This window comes from Melanaphis sacchari, unplaced genomic scaffold (assembly GCF_002803265.2).
Source record: "Melanaphis sacchari strain LSU unplaced genomic scaffold, SCAv2.0 Contig45_pilon_pilon, whole genome shotgun sequence".
In the NCBI taxonomy this organism is placed as follows: domain Eukaryota; kingdom Metazoa; phylum Arthropoda; class Insecta; order Hemiptera; family Aphididae; genus Melanaphis; species Melanaphis sacchari.
The window spans coordinates 961,671-980,715 of NW_020271303.1; the positions used below are offsets into that span (position 1 = coordinate 961,671).

At 27.6% G+C, this 19,045-nt stretch overlaps 1 protein-coding gene across 1 annotated transcript; it reads left to right on the forward strand.

The window, feature by feature from the left end:
* The first annotated feature begins 3,563 nt into the window (after positions 1 to 3,563).
* LOC112598169 lies at positions 3,564 to 19,001 on the forward strand. Its single transcript, XM_025344550.1, has 4 exons — positions 3,564 to 3,770; positions 7,489 to 9,179; positions 16,954 to 17,108; positions 18,554 to 19,001. Exons 1-4 carry the CDS (start codon positions 3,766 to 3,768, stop codon positions 18,767 to 18,769), a joined length of 2,067 nt encoding a protein of 688 aa, XP_025200335.1. The 5' UTR covers positions 3,564 to 3,765; the 3' UTR covers positions 18,770 to 19,001.
* The last annotated feature ends 44 nt before the right edge of the window (positions 19,002 to 19,045 follow it).

Sequence of the window (19,045 nt, forward strand, 5' to 3'; positions counted from 1 at the left end):
GTACCCCGAAAAAAGATCACGAAACCAATATATTATTGTAAATAAATAATATCACCATAAATTATTATTGCATCTGTTAAATTCAAATACACCAATAATTAAAAAGAACAAGACAGTCAGTTGGACTGAAGGAGTAAAGAAAGTAGTAGGATTAAACCATACGAAAAATAATGTAATAATTTGTACTATTATATTATTATTGTACATTATAATTTATAAGTACTATTGTACTTTAATAGGCGTATTTGATTTAAACTACTCTGATAAATCGCATTCGTTCGTGTAAGTATAAATCGTTTAACGCAAACAAATTCGTGTTAAACGTATCGGTTTACACAAATTTTTTTAACACTAACCGGTCATTTTGTGGTCCCGTCGAGTTCGTGTTAACGTGGGAGTACTGTAGATTATTATAATCGAGAGTTTGAAGATCATCTTCAAGGTATTTCATTTAATATATACTTCCATCAATTAATATACATATTTTATTATTTATTTTTTAATTTTATTTTTTTAATACTTATATCAATTTTATTAAATTATACATATTTTTATCAATTCTACTGTAATATATTACGTTTACATGCACAGCTAAAACTAATTTAACTTAATTCTAATTAGTTAACTCTTGGAGTTAAATGCATATAAACAGCTGTTCAATTGGTTTAATATAAATTCGGTTTACCTAAAACGATTTAGTTAATTCACATTTGAAATGCACATTGGAAATAACTACGAATGTAGAAAATACATGTAAACGGATCACACTTGTACATTATAACCGAATCAGGATTGCGGCAGATAATAAATAAATTATGATAATCCATCTATAGAATATGGTACGTAATTGCGACAAGATGACAAGGTATAATATTATTAGACGCCATCAGTTTTTACAGTAGTTATAATGTTCATTATTTTATTATAATAAATAATTTTATGTTATTACACATATTTTTTAGTATTATCGCATTATTTACATAAATTATAATTATCTACCATCGGGCAGCCGCCAACGGAATAATTAATATTTTCTTTTTTTATGATGAAAAAAGAAATTAGATTACTAATCCGAATTAAGGTAAATCGGTTTAAACTGTGTATGTAAACGTTGCAACATAAACTTGTTTGGTGGAAGTGTGTTATACTATTACGAGTAATACGGTTTTAGACGTGCATGTATACTTTAAAACGAATTGATTTAAGAGTGATAAAGTTAATTTGAATCAATGGATTCATAAACAAGGTATATATAACAATATTATGCTTTGAAATTTGAATTATATAAAATTATTTATAACTATTATAAAATTTTAATCATTAATCAATATTGTTTATTTCTAACTAAATTACTGTTATATTTCATACTGGCGATATTTATTCCATGCTATATATTGGTTTCGTGATATTTCAGTTGCGATATTTTACTAGCGATATTTTGTCGGTAATTCAACAAATAATACTATATATTCAGTAAAGTTAATTCTACCGATCGTATAAAAGGTAGTAAAATTAGATAGTATAATATAGCAGCATAAATTTATTACTTAAATAAAAATATATGCTTAATAATATAGGCTGATATAATATCTTCGTTCAGAATTATTTTTCAAATGCAATGATTTATTATCAAATTATTTGAATTCAAATTTAAAAATGCATTATTCAATGACGACGAAGTACACTCAATACTTATTGGCTAATGTATAACAGAGGAATCACCTATTTTTTACCTTTTTTTTTAATTTTAAAATATTTTTACACGCAATACCCATTTTTTCATATATTTTACGACTGTGAATTTGTATTTTGATAATAATCATATTTTAAGTTTATGAACGTAAAATAGTTAATAATTTATTAAAAGAATATTTATTAAGCAAAATAATTTTTTTTTTGTACTTCCAGCTATGTAGGTAGATATACGCTTTTTTGCTTTCTGTATTATATTAATAATATCTAAATTGCAATCCCCTCTTATTGATTTAAATCCTACGAAATTTTAAAGATTTATATTTTTTCAAAGGTATTGGTAATTATGTACTATTTATCTGATTTTGATAATATGTGTGTGTTTTTTGTGTATAAGTACACGATAAGTTACGGATAAAATGTTTTTATTTTCACTTTTAAATGTGATTTTGGATTGAAAATTGGATCTACTTAGTACTTTGAAGAGGTCAAAATAAAAAACCCCACTTTATTTATTTTTATAATTGGGGAAAACAATCAAAAATTAAAAAAATTCGGAAATTTTCACGCTAAACCAACATTTGACTAAATTGATTCCTTTATTTTGCTAAAATTCAATACCTAACGAATAATCACAGAAACTTTGTTTATTAACTATTTATAAACAATTGAAATTTTTATTTTTTTTTATAAATCTCAGTAAAAAATTTATAAATAGGTAAAAATTGTTTCCTATTAAGTGGTTCATTTCCCAATTAAAAATATCAACAATTTATAGTCACAATATTTTTATAAGCATATACCTAAATTAAAAATTTTGACAACATTTGTGGAAATATTGAAAAACACACAAGAACTTCCGTTTTATTAGACCTTTTATTTAAAAATTTAATAGAAGGTTCTTTATAAGTTTTTCAACGTTTATAAAAAATAAATTTTATTAAAAAGCCAAAATAATTTTTTAAGAAAATTTGAAGTTCAAATTTTATGGTATTGAATATTCATCTGTATAACAACAATTTATTTTCAAATAATTTTTCGATATAATTTAAAAATTAATAACCATATATACTTTCAGGGAATTTTTATGTTATCATTTTTATTATATGTTAACATTTTCAAAATTTTAATTAATTTAAGATACTCGAGTAATTGGTGAACTATTGTTGGAATGGATTCGATTTTAGAATTCGCGCAATTTAGTGGAGGTAATCGAACAACATTAGCCTACATTTAGAATAATAAGTCCCAGTCAAACTATATCACGATCTAGACAAAAATATATTTAAGTATTATTATTATTTTAGTATATTTATAGTTATAGAACATATATCATAGTTAATAATTGTGGTATACTTAATCTTAAACCTATTAAAGTTAAAATCACAGGAGACTGCTCACAATCAATAGTTTTTTTTTATCGGGGAAATCATGGTCGAAGTAAATACCTAATTCTTCACTGTCGATACTCGATGTATGTATAACTCATAGCTGCAGATTTGTGTATTGTCGGTGTATTGTACTATTGTGTAGATACTATGTATCTATATCGTCAATTAATAGAATTTATAAGTTTGATTTTATATGGTACATTAATTTGAAAATAAAACTTAACACTTACGTTTACTCTAGTTATACTTGATTTTAATGGAATATAATTTCTCTTTGAGTTTTCTATCTTTAGCCATATTGTGAGTACAAGTTGCCAAAATAGCATGTCGTATGAATTTCTAAATTAGATCCGTTTTGTACCTTCCATTTGGGATAAACGCATAAGGGAAATATAACCTGCAGGACAGGTTTATTTGAAGTCACTTCTTGAGGAGCAACCAGTTTTATGGAATTAGATCAAGCTCGGAAACTGGTCACTGTTGTTGGTCCAAAACATTCAACTCAATAGTATCAGCACTGACGTAGTATATTAACGTTCCTAAATCTGAACCGAAGTGTTTTAAAGTTTTAAAATTACAATGTTCGTTTGTGAATAAACAAAATTAATAGTTTATTTTTTAATGAATTTTAGTCGTTATAGTAGTCAAAATTAGAAGCTGATTTTATCGTGATATCACAAAAATGAGGTAAATATAAAAATATTTCGTATTTATTATTCTGAAACAAGTTGAATAGGTAAGCGTACTGATGAACTGATGAATAGAATGTTATGTATATTTATTTAGATTTAGACTTTTAATAACTACCATAGAAATAGTGCAAAACTGAATCGTAAACCACATCAAATACATAATTCATTGTTGATATTTGTGAAGTTGAATAGTTTAAAGTTATATAAATATTATCTCATAGTAGTTAATATTTAATATCCATTTAGATACCCCGGTGATCAGAGTTTGTTATCATCCATAACTTTTTACCTACTATTATTATATTTTTTTGAAAATCTAATGTGTAAATCTGTAAGCTATCTCAATAAATTGTTTATTTTAGATTTTTAAGAAACAAAAAAATAATTATTTAAATTTTATTGTTTTGGGTTTACATCATCAAAATAATATAGGTAATTATTATAAACTATGGCAATTATGCCTCTATAATGTAGAAATTTTTAAATAATTATCTAAAATCATATTCTAAAAGAAAAAATCATTTAATGTTTTTAGTTTTGCTCATACTCTCAATACAATGATCATTATTGTATTTTTTTCACGGGCGAAGTTTAAAAAATAATTATAATTAAAATTTTTTAAATGACTATAATATTTTTACACACCTTATTTTTAAATTTTAAGGAAAGTGATAAATATTTTGGTTTTACAATAATGTGATTTAAAATGTTTGTATTTTATTATGTTTGAAAATACTTTTTTCGAGTAAAAAAATGTTCTAATCATTAACTTTGACAGATATCTCTAGTAAAAAATTGGATCTAGCTTGTACTTAAATTAGGTTAGGATCCAAAGTAGAAATTTCTTAGTAATTTTTAAAATAATAAAAAATCAAAAAAAAATAATCAGTGTTGAATTGTCAAAATTCTGCAAGTAGTTAACCAATAAATCTAAAACTCGTGTTATTTTAAAACTGATTACTAAATGTTATAGGTACTTATACCTTTTTTTTTAATATAAGTACTTATTTGAATTTAAGAAACATTTTTTCCATTTCTATAAATGGGTAAAAATTGAAATAATATTAATATCCCAAAATATTTCCTAAAATCTCAATGAAATATGGTATAAATGACGTAAACAAATTCTTCACTTAAATAGTATGCACTTGATATATTTGTGTTTTTAGAGTTAAGTAACAGATAACGTATTGTATCACCCAGCAATAAAAAAAGATACAAATACATTGCAATTTGACATTTGAACCTTGTATAGTATGTAATTGTACGCACACTATTAAATTCACAAAAAAAAAAAAAAACTGAACTCTTGTGTATTATTTATGAATTATATAAGCAGTGGTGTAACATAAAATTTGGGCCCCTAAAATATTTTTTAGGTATATTAGTTTAAAAACATTAATCTAATATTGGTAAATAACTTTTTTTAATTACTGTTTTGCTATGATATGATAAAAAATAGCAATATTTATTTAATATTACACAATTATTACTAAATGTTTTTAAACATTTTATTGAATTATTTTATTTGAATTAATTTTTCTGAGCAAACTTGTCAATTAATATGCGTTTATATCTAAACTGCACATTTTCTCGTTTTCAATACTCAATACACTTAAATCTATTAAACTCTGTTGTACAGTAGTACTTATTAATTATTCTTAGTTAGTTTTAATTTAGAGAACGGAATTTTGCTGTAGCTGATGTTACTTGTATATTAAGAACTAATTTTAAAACGGTGGCTACTTCCGGAACACTTGGTAACATACAATTATTTTAAACAATCAATAATTTAGCTAATTCTTTAACGCTAGAATCATATTTTATATTTTTAAATAGAACCCTTTTGAATGAAAGTATTTGTTGTAAAAATGATAAAGATAATACTGTTCAACTAAAATTTTAGCCAAATGGGTCAATACTGTATCTGAATATAGTACTGATTTTTTGGGAAAAATAAATTAAAACTTATTCATAATATTATTTATAGGTACCCATAAAACGTGTACAAAGTTGTAAAATTATAATATCTACATTTGTGTTAAATACATTGATTTTGAAATTGTTTTCGGGATCAGTTAATCTTTGGTCAGTACCTACAAAGTTTGTCGGCAAATTTTTTTTTGATTGTCTATTCCTTTTTTTCGAAAACTGTATTTATGCACCATTTTTCTGCAATTGTGATTGGTTCTGATTTTATTTAAGAGTAATAAAACGTTTAAGCTTTAATATTATTATTATATGTATTTCCTCACGATAAAAATATTATTAAACATTTACTAAACGATTACGAACATATTTCGTGTAATAGATTATTATAAACATAAATTACCATTTTTAATTTGAAAAAAAAACCTAACCTTTTCGCGGCAATTAAATTTACATTAACTAGAGGTGCTAAAATTTACCATGTCCCTCCCCCGCAACGCGTGGTCTGCGGGCTTTCAGTTACGTCATTCATAAGTTTATTATCATTCAAAGTTAGAACTGTTTGAAGTAGCGATAAACATTAGTATTGTTATTATTATACACATTTTTCAATTACAATTTACAAGTACATATAATATTAATAAATATTTTTTTGCTTTTCTATTCGCGGTCCTTTTAATATTTTGTTGCTTAAGTATTTTTTAAATCTATGTGAATATGATCTATAATTTTTTTTCTTTAGATTATTTTTTGACTTGTTATATATAGAATAATTAATTTTTATAAGTTATTAAAAAAAAATATATGTTAATAATCTCAAATTACTTCTGAAATGATTAAAACTGTTAAATTTAATACCTACCTAGAATTATTATTAAAGAAATTTGCTTTTTATAAAATATATTTTTATTGAAAAATGTAATAAAAATATTATACGAGAGAAAAGTTTAAATTAATTGATAATCAGATATATGCAAATGAAATGGAATATATATTAGAATATATTTATGTTGTATCAACTTATCAAAAAATGGAATGAAAATAAAAAAGTTTTAAGTATCAAATGTTTATCAAATGAAAGTCTCTAAAGCTAAAATTACAAAGCCAATTAATTTTAAACAGGATTCATTTAAGATTGCGTAGGTATGTGTAGTAGGAAAGTAGTTTTCAGCAGTTAATGGACAAATGGTTTTATTTGCTTTTTAACTTTTATATCATGTTGTAAATAATATAATAAAGGAAGCAGCTAGTATTAAGAAATTTATAAAAAACACATTGACAGTGACACTGTAACCTAGACGGTGATCTAAACATGAGATGGTTTGAACTAGCACATATATTGTACATATAATACGATAATATAAAAGTAATAGTACCCATCTATAGGAATAAAAAAAACCATACAATGGTTTATTTTAACTGTTTTATTTCATATAAGATACACATGCCTTGGTATACGATTTATTTTCATAATATTAGGTGATCATTGTATCAATATTATACCTAAATTAAATTTTATGAGTTTTATACTGAATTCATGTTAAAAATTAAAAAAATATATCAAATATTTGAATACACATTTTTAAAAACAGTAATTATTAGTTAAATAGTATAGGTACTTATAATTATGTTTATATAATATATGAAAATTGATGGGTAAAATTTGTTGTTTACAGTATTTTGATTTTTGAATCATTATTTAAATTTAATAATTAATTATTATTTATGCTTACGGTTTAACGAAATAATAAATAAAACTGGATACGACATATTGTGTGTTTCAGCATGATTAAATTGTGGATTGTTGTGGTTTCTTGTTTTTCCGTCGGTAACTGTGCCGGGGAGAGTAGAAAGATCGACGAAGCGCAGTATAAAAATCACCGGACGTCGTCTCTCGGAAACGATACGGCTCAGAATCACGCTATGTTACATAAGACTCATCCGGTGTATCCAATACAAGTTCACGCCAACTTGTCGAATGTCAAAGACTTTGGAATGGTTAAGTTACACACAGAACAAAAGCAGACGTCAAAAGCTACGGAAGTGTCATCGGATATGGTGCAAATGTTCTTCACTACGACGACTGTGGGCAAGAAGAAACCGCTGCAGGGTGCTGCTATTAGCACAACTCCTATTCCTAGCCCAACAGTTCCGACTACAGGTTCTATTTTTAGGACCGCAGCACCGTCCACGTATATCGTGACTGCTAGAAACAGCGTATCAACTGACACCAAAGACTTACCGCAGAAGTCACCAGTTTATTCGGGACCAAGATCCGAGGTCGAAGTCAAGTACACAACTTCGTCGGTGGATTTTCGAGGAGTGCCAGCGATTAATGAAAACGAACCAATAACCAAGACAAAAGTTAATGGCTCGAAAATCAGACGGGTTTTGAAGACACAAAACCAGGCATCACAGTCATCGATTGTCTTCACCACCACTACTACCCCGCAAATGTCACCTTCGTTCGCCAGTAACAAGCGAAATTTCACCTCGTTCGCGATTAGCGCCAAGGTGAACACAACTGCGGTAACATCATCGAAACCGTTCGCGACCGTGCTGGTACCCAAATACGTCTTGGATAGCGGGGTCTTTCATCAACAAGAAGACTCGTTTCGTCCAATTGTGCCTCCAATATTCACGCCTTACAAATCACCCAGCGTCGCAGTTGACACGAACAGTATTGTCGAGAACAGACGGGTATCGGATGCCGCAGCAGGCAAAAACAACCAACCATTTGCGAACCGAGCAACTGCCGGAACAACCGTGCTGAAATTGAAAAATTACGGGCACACGAAACCACTCACGTACAACTCATACAAGGTAAAAGAATATGTACCGAGTGATGTGCAATCATCCATCATACCCAACCATAGTTACAGTGAGGAACAGGACAGATCCGACCGCTTGTCAGTCATTAATAAAAAACGTGACATCGAAAAGTCGTATATGCGGGACCATCATTCTGCATCATCGTACTATGAAAACGAGCCGCTACATGATGGTCCTCCAAAAAAAGTAGAAACTTTTAAATATGGATTCGTTGAACCGAGGGAAGAACCGTTTAAAAGTGATAGCAGCCCGATGCAAATCCGCGAATTCTATCAGGCCACTGAGTGGCCAGGTCCAGTTAAATATGAAAATTTCGATGAGAGATCGCCGACTTTATCATCTGGATTAGTTCACATGCCAGGACCGATATCAGAACCACCATCTAAGGAATACTTCAAAGCCTCCCCCTCCAGTTTTTCGCTTCCAAACTTCCCCAAAACGCAATCCAACGGCCCGGAGCTTGTAATGGGTGACCTGGACCCCAAGGATGTATTAAAATCACTCCTGCAAGACATGCTTAAGTCTAAAAAACCAGCTGAGATCAAGCCGAAGTCGCCAACCTCCATGGATGAAATCATCGATTCGTATGTCAACCAACAAAACGTAGATTACACGTCACAGGACAGTTTTAATATACAAACAGGTGAGTTAAGTCATTCAATGTATAGTAAGCTTATGTGTATACGTACCTACAATAATGATAGTTTAATACATTATCCAAATTATGTATGAAAATGATACTGCATGGGGAGATGACGAGATGTAATTTAGTTATTCGAACAATGCGAACATTATATTAATATTAAACAGTTTGACAGATACCTAACATGAATTTATATTAATTTACGGTAGGTAGGAAATCGTTTTTAGTTAGTCTTCAATGACATTATTGAATAGGAAAAGTTTAATATTCTTTTTAAACAATTTGAAACCATACCATATCAAGATTCTAAGTAAGTAATAAAAAAAAAACAGATTGTAGATCATTTTTCGACTCTAAATTTTATTTTAGTTTAAATTTTCTTCGACATAAGTACCAACTTTTTAATTTTAATTAATCGATTAAACATAAGTTAAAATAAAAATGTGCTATTTTTTAATTTATTGAACATTTTAAACTGAATTAATACAGTTTTTAAAATAAATAAATATACTTATGTCTTAAAATGATTGTATGTTTTATAAAATATAAGAACGACATTTTGTGGGAGGGGCATAAACCGTTAACCCCCTCCTCCCGGGCAAAACTACTGCTAACAGTAACTACTTATATCGAACCAGTCTTAATCTTAGTGGCACACCAAAAAAAAAACATTTTTGTATGGTATTTTAGTCATATGGTAGTAAAGTAGGTGGTTTAACTAAAAAAAATTGGATTTATTTTGTTATTTAAATAAATTTACATAAAAAAATATGTTAAAACATATCATTTATCATTAAATAATTATTAAACACGTGAATAAATACTTAATTCAGTGAATATTTTTCATAATATATTACATGCATATTTTGTAGCACAATCATTACAGCTCTGCCCAAACAAGCGAACACCTTATAGCTCTGCTACACAGGTTTATCTCTCTTCCATCTATAATAAATACAAAATAATCAGTTTATTTAACGATATACAGTAAAACCTGTCTTGTGCAGAATTGCACGGGACCAATAAAAATTTCCGTTTTAGGCAGGTTTTCTTATAAGTTATAACTGAATAAAACGGAAAATTCCGTACTATAGAGTTACGATATACTGCACGATTAAAGTTGTAACATTTTCCGGTCAATAATAAAAATAAAAATATTAAAAATTAATAAATATCATAGGCTACAATAAATTTTAATTTTTAGTAAATAATTATAATAACACTATTTCCTTTTTCACTTTCTTCGATTACTTTAATTTTTTCATTTAAACTTAAATAAATTGTAGGTATTGTGAGAACAAGTAGGTAAGACGATACGAAACGTCAGGTAAACTTCGACTACGGTGACAATAAGAAGTGCTAATTTATAGAATCAAGATAAAATTTAGTTATCTATCGATACGTATTAATCGCTGACCTTAATAATTGTTTAGTAGCAAAATAAATGTGGGCATCAAAAATATTTTTGATCATTTTATGATGTGTTTTTCCGTTTGTTAAAGGTATATATGATTTACGGGACCAAAATATAACTTTCCGTTTCACGTAAAATAGGTTCCGTTTTATCAAGGGTTTAATCCTATGTTAAACTATAACAATCTGCCGGGACCATAAAAAATTTCCGCTCAGAACAGGAATCCGTCTTATCAAGGGTTCGCATAAGACAGGTTTTACTGTAATATTTATTAAAAATCTTTAGGCTATTTTTAAATAATATATAAGTTACGCATTTTATAATCTAATAATTCAATGGAAAGAATATACAGTAGAACTTCGATTAACCGTCACTGTCGGGACCGGGGCTATGACGGTTAATCGAATAGACGGTTAACGGAAATTTTGCAAAAAAAAAAACGTGTACATACATATACACACATTTATTATACTTTTACGTGTGTGTACTTTAAAAATAATACATATAAAAAAAATATAACATATAAATAAATTGAAACACGACACATAAACTACGAAAACACTAATACACACGGTACACACTTACACGTAGGCTGTACGTCGGTCACTGATTAAATTACAATACATACACACATAAATTTATAGTTCGTTTATCATGTTTATCGTTCATATTGGATATGTACATATTAAAAACTATTTTTATACACTTTATAGTTACTGTGTTGGGCACCACGACGAGTTTATCACAATCGTCTAATCGCCTAATTATTTTATTTTTTCGGCGATGACCGATGACGGATAACAGAGAGTGACGGTTAATCGAAGTTCTACTGTACTAAAAGTTAAAATATCACAGCATGTTGTTTTTTTCGTTATTTCATATATAATTATTTAAATGAATTTAAAAGATTTATTAACACAAATTCCCGATATAAATCCCGAAATTTAATTTCTCCAGTCTCGAATTACTATTTACTATAGTAATGACAAATACATGTTAAAAGGATAAAGATGACGATGTCAATGAAGGGATTGTTGTAAAGAGAAAGGTGTTAGAGTTAATAATTGTCTAAATCGGTTCGAAATTACCGATAAATAGTATTATATATTTTATATTCTGTAGAAATCGGTTATAACGAGTTTCAAGGGATAGCTAGTTTTTTTTCGTTGTAACCGGTTGCTCGTTATTTTCGAACACGTTAGAACGAGCGTTCATTGCTAAAGTTAGGTTAAGATATTGTGTCGTTGTCAGAAGTGCTGAATTCAAGATACAGTGCATTTAAATATTTCTATCTTTATTTTTTCAGCCAACTGGTCAGTTTTTATTTGAATAATATTAAATAGGATCAGTTATAGGCAAACTCAATACTCGTTAATGTTTTGTTTGAATCATAATAGCATATAGCTTCTTCAAGTTATTTATGCTGTGCAATACGCAGTCATTTTGCCTGAAGTAGCATGGTTTGAAACATATTCTTCAATGTATCCCGATTTTTCCATATTATTGATATTGTTGACGAAGAGATACCGAATTCTTGTTTATAATATTCTTGAAATCACGTTATTTTTCTCACCATTTTCTTATCGTCTGATTTCGCTATTTTTTCATACAACGTAAACTGACGAAGACGTGACATGATATTACTAACACTATTGTACATTTTATAAACTTAAAAATAACATACGCCTTGTATCATATGTATTGTAAATCAATGTGTACACAATAAAGATAAAATACAGAAATGCAGTATAACGAGCAGGCCGATCAACTTAAATAATGGAATAATTAGTGCACAATAGGAAAAAGATAACGATTAGCTCGTTATGACCAAATATTTATTTTATAATTCAATGTATTTTATTCATCATAGCCGATATCCCGTAATAACCATACTCGTTGTAAACGAATATTTTAATACATAATTATATGGGATCGTGCCGGAACCTAAAGTTTTCCTCGTTGTATGAAGTATCTCATTCTAAGCAATGCTCATATATAGTGATTTCTTCTATATATGTATTCATGTACTTGTGAACTTACTTCAATGGCATATTGCATACGTGAATTAGATATTGGAAAAAATTGCGGTAGTTTACGAAAAGTTTATGTGTTAACGCATGGATAACAACAACAATCAATTAGGACATAGGTGATCCTAATTTAATTGTTGAATTAGATGAAAGTCTTTTCGTACACCGGAAAAATTATGAATAATATTTGAAATTTTAGTGGGACGTTTAATTTAATCCTCATAAAAATGTAATTAAATATTGGACTGTTTTTCTATATGATTAAATGCAGTTAAAATATGTGGTAAAAGCTTAAATTCCGAAATTCATGCGCATAAGTACCTAATTTGTAAAATCATACTCATTTCGGTAAAATAATGTAATTTGTACACGTGTCTAAACACATATTTCGTTCATTTATAAATGTTCAATTATTGGCTCGAAAGCATGGCAATTCGTTTATTGTATCATAATATATTTTGTCCTAGTGAGTACTTATATTCATATCTTTTTGACAAAATGGAATAAACAGAACGATCAGTAGTACTACAGTATTTATTATTTTTAACGATATTGTTAAAATGTCAGACACTTAAATTAATTTAAAATAAATTAGGGACAGACATTTATAGGCAATACACATTAACTAATTTAAGTGACCAGTGGAGGTTAGTTTGTATGTGTCGCTGGTTATGAGCGAAACGATGAAGACAATTATAAATTGATACGGTCTAAACAATTTGCGGCTTGCACCCCTGAAATTATGCTAATATGTAAACTGTCGTTCCTGGAATTTCTATACCAGGCTAGTAAATAACATGATACCGATGAAAATCTTTAAATAGTTTTATGATTTTCTTATATCTTAAAATTAAATCTGATTTCTAGACATATTGTTGTCGACAATAATATCGCAGTCTTAATACTTTTCTACCGTAGAAACTATAGAAACTGGTTCACCTAGTTTTTAAACATCTGATATACGTACGTACAATAAAAACTCAATCTTACCAAGAGTTTAATAACCTAACCTGCAACAATATCTGCTCATCGTATCAGATCCTAGTGTCATTTTTCATACGTCATGGACGATCAATTACAATTTCATTGACCTTGTACTCAACTCGTTTGCACATGTTTATTTATCATTTTATGTATAGGTACAGTTATATATTTATTTCAACTTTTTTTTTACTACATTTATCTTTAATAATAATATAGTATATGTTATAATCTACAAAATAAAAATATATTTATCTGCTGTCTAAATAATTAGCTATCCATATAGACCTTAATTTTTTAGGTACTTAATCTCTTAATAAACGTGAAAAATATCTTTCAACTCGTGATATTTTTATTTTTTATAAGTTAATTTTTATAAATACACTTTATTATATAACCAGTATCTTATAGTATATTCTAGTAATATTATAGTATATTATAGTAAATTCCTTTATATTGAATAGTGAATAATTATAAAAAAAAAAAACAAATTCTATAAATTATCCTAAAATGTGTATGCATAGGCACAATTTAGTGGGGCTATTGGGTGTGCTTAGCACCCCCAAATTTTTTCATGTTCATTTAGATTTTAATAGTAACGTGTATCCATAACTTTAAAACAACATAATAAAAATAGACAGAGGAGCATAAGCATCCCCTATTTTTTCATTGAAATTGCGCCCCTGAGTGTATGTGATACACTTAACCAATAATAATATTATTTGTATTATAATTAATAGTTTTGCCCATTAAACTTGAAATATTTAAAGTTAAAATAATATTATGGGATCAATAATGCATATTTAAATTTTAAATTGTTACTATTTTAAATACTTTTTGATATTAATCTATTTATTAAAAATTTTAATCAAGACACGAGAGCACGTTATTACCTAATAAGTACTTATTTTGTTAAGAAAAGATTTAGCATCTGGGTTATTGGCTGACAATGTTTTAATTATACATTAAAATATTATTTTTATTATTTTTTTTTATGGATAATTTTAATACATTTATAATGTATTCTTAATACTACATACCAAATGGTAAATATACTTACTACATTTTATAGTTTTATAAAATTATCAATAAATATAGGTACACTTAGAAAATAATTATTAAATTAAGCCCAATAAACCTGATAATTTATTATTTTAAATTCAGATATCTGTAGACTGTATTAAATAAGATTAAAAGAGAGTAAGGTTTATATTTTTTTCAAGGAAGGTGAAACAACTCAATTTAGTGGATAAATAAAACGGAAATGTTTGCATCTATGTAGAATTCTGCATGCAGAGTAGGGCATAATTGATTAATTTTAATTTAAAAATCAACCAAGTACAATTTTATTTGAAAATTTTTTTTATAGTTATTTGAATTAATTTTTAAAATAATTATTCAAATATTTTTTAAATAAAATTAATCGAATAAAAACAATGGTTTTTTTTTTATTCAAACACGTGTTTATTAAAAAAATTATTTAGAAAAAATATTGGGCAACTCTGTATGAAAGGTTGGTTATAGGAAAAATATATTTGAATCAAAGTAAAAGCTTATAATAGCTATAAGCTTAAGTTTTGAACTAAATGGTATTATTAAATTTTGTACGAATGTATATACGTACTTGACAGTTATTTTTTAAATGCTCGTTATCGTCAAACGCGGTGAAAAAAACTCATTATATATAAATTTACTTATATTTTTTCACTGTTATGCATTAACAGTATAGTTATAGGTACCTATAGTTAATAACCATCATTGTCTGATGTTTGCTGATTCACAGTCTGAGAATTTGTATAATGTCTTACTTATTCAATCGAATTGCTACAGCTTTTTTATACCAATTAACATTTATAACTTCCTCAAATTAGTTTATTTTTATCCAACCTACACTTCATAGAAAATTATTTTATATACTCTGATAAGAATTCGTATTTTAGTATCTATACATAATACGTGCGTACATCGTAAACGTTTTGTTATTAAATACAAAATATATCTGATGTTCAAGAGTTAAGATTAATAGATCTTTAGTTAAGAATATAATAACGATAACAGTTCAAAAATCATACACAAATACAAACTGATATAAATTCATGATAAAATAAAAATTAATTAATGGTTCATAATGTTTTACTTAAGTTATAAACTCATAAAGTCATAACATTCTAATACATTATCAAGTATTGGCCATATAAATACTTAATACATGTATATTTATCATTTAATCCTTTACTAATGGAATGTTGAAGAAAAATATAAACTAGATATCATATAGCTCATAATAGTTCTCATTTTTTTTACTCTATATTAAAAATGTAAGTTTTTGGAATATTAAAATGGACCTTTTTTCTGTACATTGATCCACCTTAATAAGAGTTATATTAATATTTAAAAGTTAAAACATAGATAAGAACGCTCTTTAGTTATAATTAAGCACACCGTATTATTTTCATTTATTTGGGACAGCATTTCTTTAAAAACTTTTGAGTGTTTGAGTATATAGTTGCAATATGCTTTTACGAATTTTATACTATTAATAATAATAATGTATTTACAAAATCTACGTTATCATTAACGATACTGCGATTTGTACGTTCTGTCGACCAAGTTTAAATTTATTACAATTTTGAACAATAGTCACGACTACAATATTTATATATTTTGGTTAAGACCTATACAAATTGTTAGTTTACAAGTTAGACTGTTAATAATTCAAATTGAACTTATCAACAAAACGAATAGACAACAGTACCTAGTATCGCGGTATCATAATATATGTTTTATAGTTCACTGCAGGTTATGAAAAAATGATTTCTAAATTTGATTTAGTTATATTCCAACTGTGCGTGAATCATTCGGGGAACCTTAAAATATATTTCTAAAAAATTCAAAAATCTAATACAACGAGTTGCGAAACGATGATCGGTATTTAAATTTTTTTCACTGTAAAATGTTTATAATATTACCTATATGAAATTAATGCGAAATAAGAAAACGGATCACTTAATTATATATACCCTATGGCCTATACTTAAATATTGTATTGTTATGTAGACGTTTAAAAACGCAATGGTACTCCATAGTAAACATGCATATTGGAAATATTTAATAATTTTACCTTAACTCGCTTATCTACAATAATTGATTACGATGCATAGAAGATTGATTTAGATTACAATAAAATGCGATTTATTTTCCAGCATTAATGTCGGTTCTTATAGCGTTAACGACTAGACAAAATTCGGGGCGTCCGATCGTTTCATATTACTATAAACATATTATTAGATCAATAAATAGTAATCATTATGAAATTGATTTTTCTAATAACACCGGTACAATTTTTCAGACATGAACTGCAACTTGCGGTCATCCAAGTATATTACCGACGGACAATGCGTATCCACCAAACCCGTGGTAGAAGCTGTGTGTGCCCATCGCTGTCTTGTTTCAGCCAGCTCACTGAGTCAGAGACATCGATCTTCTATACATGACAACCAACAGGTAAACATTGGCGTAAGCAATAGACGCAGATATTTTATACGTATAAATGTGTTATCGTCAAAGGAATTTTTATGTCAATGCCAATAACTAAATTTCCGATTAAATTAGACTGTATATACAATATTACATTGTTAAAAAATGATGTTAATGCCTATTATTTTAGGTAAATGATACATTTGGTAATGTTTCTTAGGTAATTAGTAGCGACGATAATTTCAGCCTTCTTTAACCATGATTGATAAAAATGTTCTTTAGATTTGCTTATTGAATTAGAATCGACCAATAAGCCTGCGCAGTGCGTTGTAAAATCGATTTATCTAAATATTTAATCTGTACCTATCTATATTAATATAATAACATTAATAACATTTTCGGGCTCTGTGATATGTCGTTTATCGGATACATTAGCTATTTGACAGGAATACAGTATAAATCACGATAACGGAAATTTATTTGTTATAATATGTTTAGTACTATAGTGTATACGTATGTTACGGACAAAGTAGATTAATGTTTTACATTGCCCGGTCAACGTATACTTTGCGTCTTTGCCCAGTGTTTGTAGGCAATTTATTAAAAATACTATTTTTGCCATGCAGGGTTGTACTTTGACCGTACTAAATTGAGCATTGTTAACTTGAGCTAAAAACAAAACTTTCCATTTGAATACAATTTTTTTTTAATGTGTTAAACAGTTAAGAAAGAGTAGATATAGTAAGGAGGATAGATACTGTGTTACAGTCAATTTAGTATGTATTATATTTTTGGAGTTAAACATGCTTTTCGTTTGGTGGTGATAATAGACGTAAAAAGAATATGTCTAGATTTTTATTTTTTGACGTAAAATATTAGTGACGATATCGGCTAGACATTTTTACGTTATTACCTAAATTATATCATTGACGATAATACATAAATATATATATACTTTCGTAGGTAAATAATTATTTTTCAAAACGTGGAAAAAAGGAAACACGTAATTATGTTTATTACAATTTTTATTAGGAATCTGCTTGCTGCGACTACGACTACTGTAACTATGTGTGGAACAGTAAAAACACTACAATCTTCATTTTTGAATTGGTTTTTATTTCCTAGTGATAAATTTGATTTTATTAGTACTTTGGGGGGGGGGGGGGGGGGGCTTGAAATTTTCGAATCATTTTTCTGAAATATTGATTAAAATTTTTATGTTTGGTCAAAACCTTATAAAATGTAACGCAATACAATATTCCCATAAGCTATTCTTTCATTAATTTAAAAATGACCAAAATTCTGATGTAACTTATTCCCATAAGCGTTTGATGTACAAATGTTAAAGAGAATTATCCGAAATTGAAAAATTCATGAAATGTTTTTAACATAAATTGCTAAAGCTTGAAAATGTAGCGTAATGTTCTAATTTATTATTTAATATGTTCACAATTTTTTTTGTTACAAAATAGGTGGAAGCTTTGCAGTGCACCGACGGTGACGTGAAAATGATTCGGGTCCAGCTTAAGTGCCGGAACGGTAACATGTTCAACCATATCATTAAGGTGGTGGCCAACTGCAGTTGCAAATTGCACCCGAAACAACCGTTGACAATGAGCAATTCATTGAGTAGTCAGCGTGCCATCAATCCGGAAATCATGGCTATCGCCGCCGGACAATTCCGATAATCGACCGCTCAAATATTATTATTTATTATTTATTATTTATTTATTATTTGTTATTATTATATACTACCTAACAAGTTGTCACACTAGTCTACTTCTGTACACTTTGTATAAACTGTTTTCGGATCACGCGTTTGGCCACGTATAGTCAGCAGTCTCAACGAAGAATTTATTTATCTATTTCTAGTCTTAACTCTAAAGATAAATGTATATTCACTGTCACATTATTTTTGTATTATTTATTTTTTTATTCAATAAAATACTTTTCGTACGTAATAA

Excerpts from the sequence above, each read along its gene's own strand:
- LOC112598169 (XM_025344550.1), top strand. Across the intron at positions 9,180-16,953 it reads CAGTTTTAATATACAAACAG|ACATGAACTGCAACTTGCGG; the intron begins GTGAGTTAAGTC and ends ACAATTTTTCAG. Across the intron at positions 17,109-18,553 it reads CTATACATGACAACCAACAG|GTGGAAGCTTTGCAGTGCAC; the intron begins GTAAACATTGGC and ends GTTACAAAATAG.